At 35.6% G+C, this 12,395-nt stretch overlaps 1 protein-coding gene across 15 annotated transcripts in view; it reads right to left on the bottom strand.

The window, feature by feature from the left end:
* Positions 1-12,395, bottom strand: part of MYCBP2 (MYC binding protein 2) — a 267,757-nt gene that overhangs the window by 140,030 nt on the left and 115,332 nt on the right. For all 15 annotated transcript variants that reach the window (XM_029936570.1, XM_029936573.1, XM_029936574.1 and 12 more), the window contains 4 exons: positions 9,323-9,495; positions 8,241-8,366; positions 8,021-8,148; positions 2,249-2,340 (listed from right to left, as the gene is read on the bottom strand). In XM_029936570.1, coding sequence (XP_029792430.1) covers positions 2,249-2,340; positions 8,021-8,148; positions 8,241-8,366; positions 9,323-9,495 — 519 coding nt within the window. The remainder of the gene's footprint in view (positions 1-2,248; positions 2,341-8,020; positions 8,149-8,240; positions 8,367-9,322; positions 9,496-12,395) is intronic.

The following is a 12,395-nucleotide window of genomic DNA, read 5'->3' as shown; positions in this document are numbered from 1 at the left end:
GAAGTCATTCTTATACTATATGTTAACTAACTTGGATTTAAATGAAAATAATAACAATAAAAAATTTTAAAAAGAAGAAAAAATTAAAGGAAGAGATTTTAAAAAAGGTGTCTGGCTGGTTCAGTTAGAAAAGCAGGCTACTCTTGATCTCAGGGTTGTGAGTTTGAGCCCCATACAGAGATCATTTAAATAAACAAACACACAAATAAACCAAAAAAAAAAAAAAAAAAAAAAGACTGAAAAAAAGTCTTGACAAGAACACACAAATAATAGTCATTTGTGTTATGGTGACAATACCTCTCACCTTGAATTCTACAACTTGATTAAATGTTATAAACTTTCATATTAAAAAAAACCACAAAAGTTTTAAATTGTTAAAAAACAAACAAACAAACCATGTCAGCATAAATAGAAAATGGAACTCCGAATTTTAGTTTAAAGTTTTTTGAGAGGTAGCATATTAAGAAAATGGTTCTGGAGTCAGATGGCCTGAGTTCAAGGCTCAGCTTCATGATTTACTAGTTGTGTGATCTTGGGCAAGTTATTACACCTTCTCTGTGACTCAATTTCTTCATCTGAAAATAGGGATGAAGATGATGTCCCAATCACAGGATTGTTCTGAGGACTAAGCAAATTAAAATAAAGTGTTGGAACTGTGCCTGTCACATAGTAACTACACAAAGAAATTTTACTAACATAAAAGGAGAAAGCATGTATATAAATAAGGACACCTGATAAAGATACAAGTTTTAAAGTTTTAGTTAATGGAGAATAGATGGTAGTTGTAGCTGGGAAGTTGGGATAGAGAAAAGAATCAAGGATATTTGAGGAAGGGGATGAATTCACACATGCAGAGGTATGAAGGTACAAAACAGGGCTTGAAAATGACAGGGGGTCCAGTTAGGTTAAAGCATTAAGACTGATAAAAACACTTAGTAGGTAGTAAGTTAGAAAGATGCCATAAATGATTATGGAAGTCCTTTAATGCTAGCCTTAGGAACCTGGGCTTTGTCAGTAGGCAAATGAATACACTTTACGTGATTCTCTGTATGTGAAACAATATATTTTTGACACATATGCTCAAAATAAATGCTGACAACGGCATCTTAAGCCTTTGTTAAAAATTAATCAATTAACTTTCCTAAAATTTTCTGGATCTTCATTTTTTGTCACAATATGACTGAAAAGTACCTTCTGATATTGGCAAATGCCTAGAGTGAAAAAATAGTCAGATTTTTATTTAGGTTTTGTTCTCAAAGTATTTATTGATTAAAAGCAGACTTGGGACGCTTGGGTGGCTTAGTCGGTTGACCATCCAACTTTGGCTCAGGTCATGATCTCACAGTCCATGGGTTCGAGCCCTGTGTCGGGCTCTGTGCTGACAGCTCAGAGCCTGGAGCCTGCTTCTGATTCTGTGTCTCCCTCTCTCTCTGCCCTTCCCCTGCTTGTGCTCTCTCTCTGCTTCTCAAAAATAAATAAAATAAACATTAAAAAAACTAAAAATAAAAAAGGAGACTCAATGCCTTACTGCCATTTTCAGAAAACACATTTTCACTAGCATAAAGCTCATGTATAACACAGGTTTTAACATATCTATCACTGGGAAGTAGTGTCCTATTATTTTGAAGTTCAGTTTATTTTTTTCCTATAATTTCCTGATTCAAATCACTAACTTGTCATAACACAGTGTTAGAGATATTTCTTGGGATTACACAGAGAGGACTGATAAAACCTAAGTCTCTTCTTTCTTGATGAAGTTTTATAAATAAACATCTAGATTCTGCAACCTCCTAAGAGGTTTCAGTAACAGTTAGCCACCACCCCAAGTAGGTTACAAGCAAGCACATACTATGGACACGGTGTCCGGGAGGACAGGTGATGGGACTTTTGGCCTTCTCTGACTGTGTGATACTATCTACATAATGCTCCAAGTAGTAAATAATTATATCACATCGCTGGAAAGCTAGCACATTAGCTGTTCTCTAAGGAATGCATGAAAGCAAAGATGTGTAAAATATACGTTTCATCTTATCTTCAATGGAGAAATAATTTATAAAATACAAATATGGAAAATACTGTTAGTTTTAATGCAGTCCTATTAAATGCAACACATTTCTAATATACAATTTAATTTCTCAAGCATCTCATCACAGATTATTTAAAATATCCTTTTTATGTTTCTTCACTTACAATGAATTTTTCATATTAAGTATGTAAGGACAGTGCTAAGTAATGAGGAAATCATTACCTGGCAGCACAGTCATAAGCCAACACGTCAGTCTCTGCAAGAAGATCTCCGTCGGTTTCATGATCTCCTCCATCAGGACCCAACTCGAACAGCTGGGGAAAGGAGAAAAACACGTGTCCAGTCAGTCATTCAATCATGCAAACCTGCTGAATAATATGTTTATAATCTTGTGTGTTTCCAGGAACACACACAGGGCTGGATACTACAGAATGTAAAAATCAGAATGCTTGCTTTTATTCTGGAGTTTTACTGATTTATTTTGAGAGAAAGAGTGAGAGAACATGGTGGAGGGGCAGAAAGAGGAGAAGAGAGAGAATCCCAAGCCAGGCTTCACGCTGTCAGCACAAGCCTGATCCCATGTCATGTGAGATCACGATGTCAGCCGAAATCAAGAGTCGGATGCTTAACTGACTGAGCCACCCAGGTGCCCCAGAATGCCTATTTTTTTAATGTTGAATACACAAACCTATATATTTAAATTAAGAAACTCATGGTCTATATTAATTTCAGCTTATTTATATATTCACCTATTTATAGCAAATGCTCCAAGCTCTTCTGTACCAAATATAAACATCTGAAGGAGGTAAGAGAATTCAACCAATGCATTTTATCTAAGTGAGCTTCCAATGAGGAAGAATTTTGCTTCAACATGTACAGGCTGTGAGCTCTGGGACCCAGTTTCCTCATCCATAAAAGAAAAATGGACACTAAGAGCGCCTACTTCATAGTAATTATGAGAATTACATGAAATAATACTTATGGGGCACTTAGAAAAATATCCAGCAAATAAAAGACTAGAAAAATGGTACCTATGGAGAGAGAGAGAAATAACAGAATATAAGGATCCTTAAAAACATAAGTAACAAAAAATAGTTCAAAGTACTATGGCATGGGAATAGGAGAAATAAAGAGTATGAAAGAAAATGGGTATAAAACAAGAGGAGGATCAGAAAGTCTGGGGAAAGGATAAATGAGAAGATATCAAAGAGGAAAAGTTATGAAATTAAGTGAAAATAAAGGAGAATTATCAGGAAGAGATTAAAAAAATTTTTAACATTTATTTATTTTTGAGAGAGAGCGAGACAGATCATGAGCAGGGGAAGGGCAGCGAGCAGGATATACAGAATCGGAAGCAGGCTCCAGGTTCTAAGCTATCAGCACAGAGCCCAATGTGGGGCTCGAACCCACAAACTGTGAGATCATGACCTGAGCTGAAGTCAGATGCTCAACCAACTGAGCCACCCAGGAACCCATCTTTTTTCTTTAAAAATGGACCAACATATATAAAAGCCCCTCATTTCTCTAGAGAATTATATATAGCAGGTGAACTACAAAAAAAAAGGCAGATAAAACACTAAGGAAGAAGGGAGCATTAAAACTTACTGGATAATCACTATGCTAGAAGTCTCATTTTAACAATTATATGCTAATAATTTGAAAATCTGTCTCCAGCTCAGTTCTTGTTCTCAGTGTCACTGTATTCTCCTCCTGCAGCTGGATTTTACTAGTTCTAAAGTGACTCATTCCCCTTCTCCCCTGTTTTCCCTGTTCTGATTATCACTCACCTACTCACTCAGATAAAAGATCTGGAATAATCCTTTGTTTCTGTATGCTTCTGCCATCACTACTACGTCTGTTCTACTGCTGATGCCACAGCTTGTCAGTTCATGCATGCTCACTGTTACTAGCAAGAACTCACCAGTCTTATCTCCATTCTCTCTTTGCTCTGGCCCATTTCCACAAGGATTCCATAAACCACAAGGATTTTGGTTTTTGTTTAATGACTTTAGTATTACGTAAAATGATCATCTGATTAGAATACTTCAGTAATCTAAAATTTTTCAGTGGTTTCCTACTTTGTTTATAGAATAATATAAAGGTCCTTAATGTTTTCACCCTTATGTGTAGCAAATATTTCTTAACACATACCATGTGCCAGGCACAGTTCTAGGAACTGGCCACATAGTCACTAACAATGCAAACAAAAAAATGGGGGTAACTGAAAGTAAGTTTATGGTAAGGGAGAGGATTGTTTTAAATACACTCACCAGAGAATCAAGACCTGAATATAAGAAGGAAATGATCCACATAGGTAGTAGAGTAAAGAACTGTAGTCAGAGAAAGTAACCAGTGTAAAGGTCCTAAGGTTTCACTACGCCTGGCAAGTCTGAGGAACAACAGCAGGCCCCAGTGGCTGGATTCGAGTGAGGTAGCTAGTGTAATGTAAGGTCAGAGTGATAATGGCAGTCAGTTCTATGGTGCTTTGTGGGCCCTTTTAAGGCTAATCTAAGAAGACACTGCAGGAATCTGAACAGGAAATGTTCTGGTAGACATTTTAAGAAAATCACTCTGCTGTTCTGAGAACAGACTGAAGGGAGCAAAGACAGAAGCAGGATACAAGTTGGGAGGCTACTGTAATAATCCAGGTGAGAATGGCTATGGTTTAGACTGACTTGGTAGTAAGGAGAGTAATTAGAAGTGGTTAAATCCTGGCTTTATTTTCAAGTGCAGCCAATGGTGTTTGCTGCCAAAGGGGATGTGGGGTGTGAAAGAGAGAATGCAAGGATGCGTCTGAGATTTTTGGCCTAAGCAGATAGAAGAATAAAGTTAACTGTATCCTAAGCCAGTTAACTGGGATGGGGAAAACATCAGAGGGGCAGGTTTATTAGAAAGATCACCAGAAGCTTAGTGTTGAATATGTTATTTCCAAAAGGCTTATAAGCTATCCAACTGGAGACGTGAAGTAGGCAGCTGTATGTACGACTCTGGAGGTTTATAAATTAAAAGTAATCAGAGGAAAAATTCTTAAAGCCATAAGCCTGAATCACCATGGAGATGAGAAGACTTTAAAAAGTGTCTAAGACTGAGTACTGGCACCCCAACATGTAGAGGTCGGGAAGATGATGAGAAACCAGCCCAGGACTTGGAAGAGCAGTCAGTGAGACAGGACAAAAAGGAAGTGTGGTGCCCTAGGAGCCAAGTGAAGACAGTATTTTAAAGAAGGGGTTAATTAGATTAGATTATGTCCACTGGTTAAGGAAGATGAGGAGTGAGAACTGACCACTGGCTTTAGCAATCAGAAGTCACTCACATCCTTGACAAGAGGTTTCAGTGGAGTAGGTGGGGCAAAACCGTGATTAGAGTGAGTTCAAGGAGGAAAGGGAAGAGAGAGAATGGAAACACAAAGCATATATGTAAGAATACGTACATAATCCAGTTGGCTAGTCCAAGATAAGTACCTTTGCCCAGAGTAGTCAGTGGTGGAAGAGTCTTCTAGCATGAGGAAAGAGAGAAAGGAGGACCCTGCAAGAAAGATGTCTAAGTTTCTGACCTAGGGTAACAAGCGTATTGTGGATGGTACTATATAAGAAAGGGACTACTGGATGACAGCCAGGTCCTGAGGGAAAAGCATGAATTCAGTTGAGCTATAAAGACTAACAACTGTCATGCCTTTAGAGCACTTACATGGAAATGGGTCAAAGAAGAAGTCTGAGCTGGAGATCTAAATTTGGACATCATGGTATGCTGACAGCTATTTAAACTTCAGGCTTAGAAGAGAATGTCTAGGAGAAAATATAAAGTGTAGAAATAGGACCTAGGGCTGAGCTTAGAAGAAATCCAACATTTAATGTCTAGGTAGAAGAGGACAAACCTACAAAAGAGACAGAAGAAACAACCAGAGATATGAAAACAAAATAAAACAAAACAAAACAAAACAAATACAGAGGCTTACTGCTGGAAAAAAATATATAGACCTTAGAGAGGTGAATGGAGGAATAAAAAAAGACTTCTGTTGGAAAACCTTAGTTTACTCACTAATAACTGAAATACAAAGGCAGGTTCACATCCACGGAATTGGAGGAGTAAGGGAGGAGTTGAGATTTGGAAAAAAAAATTACATCCACTTTAAGACAGGATTATGGAAGGCCTATATAGTTCTGTACCACAATTACTGGAGATTGAGGCCACTATGGTGTTCAATATCATCAAAACAAAACAAGAAACTTTCAGGGCCAGAAATAAAAGTACCTTCTTGACAAACTTACTAGACAGTGCCAACTAGCACTGTGTAATTCACTGAATTTGCTTCTCTATCTTAACTTTGAATCAAGACATCTTAAAATAACCCTTTTAAGGAAGCTTCCCTGAAATAAGCCAAAAACTAAAACTACTGTCCTTCCTTCCCTCCTCTCCCTCCTTTCCTTCCTTCATATATATGCATGAATGAATGGATCTGTCTGTCTGTCCATCCAGCTATCTACCTATCAACCTATGTCATAGGTATCCTTAATCATTACTCCATCCTTATCCTCTATAGAACCCTAGGGACTTTTAATTCTTACTTACTTAATCTCTATATTATCTGTGTTTCTTTACCACATGTATTCCAATCATAGCCAGAAATGACCAAATATTTTAAAAAGTCTGTCAACTCTGGTTGGGCCTCTATGGGAGGTGTCCTCAAAACCCATCATCTAATTTTTAGATATCAAAAAAACTTTTTAACATTTATTGAGAGACAAAGACAGAGTGCAAGCAGGGGAGGGGCAGATAGGGAAACACAGAATCTTAGGCCGGCTCACAAACCACGAGATCATGACCTGAACCGAAGTCGGCCGCTTAAACTGACTGAACCATCCAGGTGCCCCAATCTGATTTTGCCTTTAAAGTAAAAGTATAGTTAGTGTCTTAATTTCAATAGCAGGCTGCATTAAAAAGTCTCAATTAAATGCTGTCTGTTCAGGAGATATATTATTAGTTCTCTCAATAATATCTAAAAATAAGCGGCTAACTTTGGTTCAGGTCATGATCTCGTGGTCTGTGAGTTCTAGCCCTACATTAGGCTCTGTGCTGACAGCTCCGAGCCAGCTTCAGCTTCAAATCTCCCTCTCTCTCTGTCCCTCCCCAACTCATGCTCTGTCTTTCCAAAAAATAGACATACATAAAAAAAATAGCAAAATCAGATTAATTTGAGAAGCAGAACATTCAAGATGTTAGTGAATTTTCAAAGAATGAGCATATCCTTTTCCTAGAATAACTGCAGACCCTTTCTGAGATGAATAGGTGAAGTAAACTCAGAACTTTTGATTATTTTTATTGTGTCTACCTAATAACCTCCATACCCCATATTCCATCTCTCACTTCATTCCTGGTACCCACTCTTATGGTGATCATGTCTGCTTACATAGTATTTGGCATCAAAAATGCTAACTCATTTTTTTAAGTTTATTTACTTGAAAGAATGAGTGTGCACATGAGCAGGGGAGAGGCAGAGAGAGAGGTAGTGAGAGAATCCTAAGCAGGCTCCACGGTCAGCACAGAGTCCCATTCAGGGCTGAATCTCACGAACCATGAGATCATGACCTGAGCCAAAATCGAGAGTTGGATGCTTAACCTATTGAGCCACCCAGACCCCCTAATGACTTTTAAAGGAACATCAAAATGTCTTGCATCAAAACAGCTGTGCCCTTGTCATTAAAGTGGCTACAAAAAAGGAGGCATATCACAAGGTACTGCTGTTCCTAGACCACTAGGAAGTTCAGCAAAAAAGGACTGAGATTGACTGTTACAGTCTTTGTCAACCTAGAATTATTATAAAATCACTTTCCATTCATTTCCTCCCTTTTTGACTTTTGGTTTTCTAATGAGTCAATGATGTAGTATTATTATATTAGATTTCAGCAATGTTTCCTCAAGAGCTTTTTTTTATTATATATTGTATAATAAGTCAAAGCATCTTCAAAGAAGGGCAAGTGTCAACAAACTGCTTACCTTAATTTTAGCAGTATATTCTCCTCTACCTCCAAACAGACCAAGGCCACCAAGTAAAATATCAGTGTCAGCACTAAAACGTATAGCTTCTACTGAATGTGCAGAGTAACCCCAGCCCCCTCCATGACCTAAAAGATACAAATAATAATTTATGTTTTAAGATATCTATATTTATATTTCACTTATAAAACAATTATTTCCTAAACATAAATATACATACTTTCAAACCTGTTTACTATGCTATAATCTTCTTTGGAATAAACCTTCATTACTGCTTGAGTCTCCTCCTCTGTACTTGCAACACCCATTTTTAAATCCTGCATAGCTGCTAAGGTATCAAGGCAACCTAAAAACAAACAAACAAACAAAAATTCAGCTCCTTGGAATTTAAATTTCCTATTATGTTGATGACAAGAGATGCCGTGGGGAATAAACTAAAATAGTATAAACTCTGAGTGTGCTCAATAAATGCATTCCAAACTTTAAATAATGTTTAAATAATGTAAAGAACACCTCCAACCAATACGTGTTCTCCGCTGCTGGGGTAATTATCATATTTAAACACATTCTGTATGTCAATGTTTTGAAAAAACTGCATCTTCAGTTTTGGATGTTTACAATGATTTACCAGATGAAACTTGAGAAAAAAGAAGCAAGGAATTATATGTATGATCTAGTGGTTATGCTTAGGAATATGATTTCACAACTGCTAAGTTTAGATTAACATAAAGGAGTCTTTTTAAGGATCTTTTTAAAAAGCAACAAAATAAGCAGTTATGTGGATTGGATTAAAATTGCCACCAAGAGAATATCTATATAAAGTGAAAAAAATGTTATATTACAAATTAATTAAATAGAAGTATAGGAAAACTGTGTTATGTAAGGAGAGACAAATAATTATGTATAAAATTCATAAATAATGTATTTTATAGGATGTCATTTAAAATAATGTATATAAATTAAATTTCATAATTATACATTTGAATAGTCTATCTGCATCTCCAAAGTTTATATATTTAAGCTAAACAAAGACATTAATTTAAAAAAATATACCTATTAGGAAAATTATCTTCAGAAATGCTTTACATTTGGGCATACATAAACTGTGTTGGTTCAGGTCTGATGTACTGTTCTTCGTGGGATAAACAAAACTCTTAAAGTTAGGGGGCTTAACTTCATTGTACCTAACATGTTGTTGTTTAACACATGTGAAAAAATGACATACAAATCTAAATATTCTTTAAAAAGTTCTCAGCACACTGCATGAAAGAAAATTAACCGATCATCAAAGAGCAACCCTACCTAGAATGTGCAAAGCTGCATGAGATCGGGTAGTGAGTGCCCTCGATCCTGTTGGCAAGGCAAGTTCAGGACTTAGAATACTACATCTGGACTGCATGTCCGCTGCAGAGGGAAGTCTGGCATCAGCAACCACTGCATTGTAACACCACAGCTCTCTAGTATTTGGTCGAAACCTTCGAGAAAGAATGATTATAGTACTTGAATATACAGTTTCATCGAAAAAATTTCTAAAGTAGAATTGATGATACAAAGGGACTACAGTCAGCTAAAAGAGGATAAAATGTAGCTCATTATTTTCTCTACCTGAGCTAAATACATAAATAAAATGATTTATGTCACTCATAATTTGAATGAAACAGTAATACAGACCATGATTTTTTTATGAGTAAAAGAGCAATAGTACACATGATGCATACGTATACAAAGCTACTCTGTACTACAAAAATTCCACAAATAAAAAGACAAAGGACAAGTTGAAAGAAAATATGTGAAACATACATGAGACAAAAGAACAGTATCCACAATGTATAAGAGCTCCTGCAAGCCAATAAGAGATATCAATCTAGTATCAAAAGTGGGCAATAGACCTAGAATGCTGTTTCCACGAGGGAAACACAATACAGTGTAAGGAGGTGTTCAACCTTACTAATAAACCATAAGTGACCCACAATACCGCTCAACCATTACCTCATTTCTCTTATCTCTTCCATATAAAATTCTCAAAAAGCTGCCACTTCTTTACCACTTTTTTACTACGAATTCTTTTTGGAAAAGTTGTTTTAATCAACTACAGAGTACATACAGGAGGATAGTAACACAATATTTTCAAAATAAGGTCTGAAGAATAATGGCATAATGTGCACTACTAAAAACAACTATCTTTTAAGTGCTCTGGATCTCCTCCCTACTTAATTTCTTTCTTTTTCTTTCAAAGGTAGCAATTACTGTGAAGCTTAAAAGTTTATCATTCTCTTAGGCTTATGATTTTTTGTATATCAAAATTGTATATTATTTAAGTTTCATGTTTTGGATTGTTTATGAACAGGATACATACTTCATGTGTTTTTCTGTGACCTGCTTTCTTCAAACAATAAATATTTTTACAATGTATTTATACAGTGGTGTATAACTGCAAGTTCATTCATTCTTGTTGTTTTAGAGTACTAACTGTTCGTGTGACTATATTACAACTATTTGTCTATTCTATTACTGATAGCAAAAATACTAAAAACCATGCAATTTTCCATTAGAAAAAAATGCTACTGTGGATAATTTTATAAATAGCCCCTAAAGCATTAATACAAGAGTAGATGGGAAGAAAGAACAAAATCCTCATTTTTTCACAACTTACGGTACACAGAATACATGGATTCTTCCGAAAATCTGATTTGCGTCAGATACAGTTAACAATCAGATTCATTATTAAGGATGGTCTTATTCATCAATGGTGCTTGATGATCCAAATTTGCTAAGTATAAAAGCACTTAAATCCAGCAATCCCTCTTTTGGGTATATATCCAAAAGAACAGAAACGACAATCTTGAAGAGATATGTGCACACTCACAATCACAGCAGCATTATCCACAACAGCCAAGAGGTAGAAGCAACTTAAGCATCCATGGATGGGTAGTGGATAAATAAAATGTGGTAGAAACATACCATGGACTGTGATTCCACCTTAAAAGGGAAAGAATTCTGTCACAGGCTACAGTGTGAATGAATCTTGAGGAAATGATGCTAGAAATAAATTAGTCATAAAAAAGACAACTACTGTATGGTTCCACATATATATCAAAAGTAGTCAAATTCACAGAGAGTAGAATGGTGGCTGCTACAGGCTAGAGAGAAGGAGTATATTCTTTGGGTACAGACTTTCAGTTTTACAAGATAAAACCATTCGGGAGATCTACTGTATAACAATGTGAATATACTTAACACTACTGAATTGTACACTTAGAAATGGTTAAATTTCTTTTTTTTACCATAATTTAAAATAAAAATTTTTAGTAATTTACTTTAAACTTAAAAATAATACTTGGCACAGAACAAATTCTATGAAAGTACCTGCTATAATTAGTACCATTAATATAATTGTACTATTAAGTTTTAATTTAATCTAATTAATTAGTTTTGTGTATGATTATTTCTAGTTGCTTTTAAGATTTTTCTCTTAGTGTACTATAATTTCAGTACAATTTCTCTTGATTGTAGATAATGGGAACACATAATTTCTAAATCTGTCAATTTGTTTTTATTTTTTATTTTTTTTTAAGTTTTATTTATTTATTTTGTGAGAGACAAAGCCTGAGTTGGGGAGGGAGAGAGAAAGAGAGGGAGAGAGAAATCCCAACAGGTTCCACGCTGTCAGCACACAACCCAATGTAGGGCTTGAACTGATAAACTGTGAGATCATGACCTCAGATGAAACCAAGACTCGAATGCTTAACTGAATGGGCCACCCAGATGCTCCATACAATGGTGAATTTAAATCTTTTTTGGGTTCTGTAAAGTTATTAGGCATTATCTTTTTAAATGTTTTTCTCCTCTATTTTCTCTAATCTTTAGTATTTCCTTCTGGATGTGTATTAGATTTTCTCATTATATCCTTCAAATCTCTTTCACATTTTTTTATTTAAAAAAATTTTCAATGTTTATTTATTTCTGAGAGACAGAAAGAGAATGAATGCCAGTGTGAGAGGGGTAGAGAGAGGAGAAACAGAATCTGAAGCAGGCTTAAGCTCAACATGGGGCTTGAACTCATAGACCACAAGATAGTGACTTGGGTCGAAGTCAGATGCTTAATTGACTGAACCACCCAAGCATTCCCACCTTTTTATATTCTTGTCTGTGTGGCATTTTGTGTAATTCTCTTTCAACTGCTCAAATCTGATTTACTCATGCATTTTGTAAAAAACTATTCTTCATTTATAAATCTTTGCTTGGTTGTTTTTCAAATATGCCTCATCATTTTTTTTAATTTATTTTATTATTTTTTTTTTACTTTATAAAGTTTCATATTTTTTTAACATATGCAATTATTTTCCATCCTTTACAATACAGTAGTTGCAATGAG

The sequence above is a fragment of the Suricata suricatta genome, chromosome 4, assembly GCF_006229205.1.
Source record: "Suricata suricatta isolate VVHF042 chromosome 4, meerkat_22Aug2017_6uvM2_HiC, whole genome shotgun sequence".
NCBI lineage: Eukaryota > Metazoa > Chordata > Mammalia > Carnivora > Herpestidae > Suricata > Suricata suricatta.
This window is presented reverse-complemented; position numbering and strand designations above follow the sequence as displayed.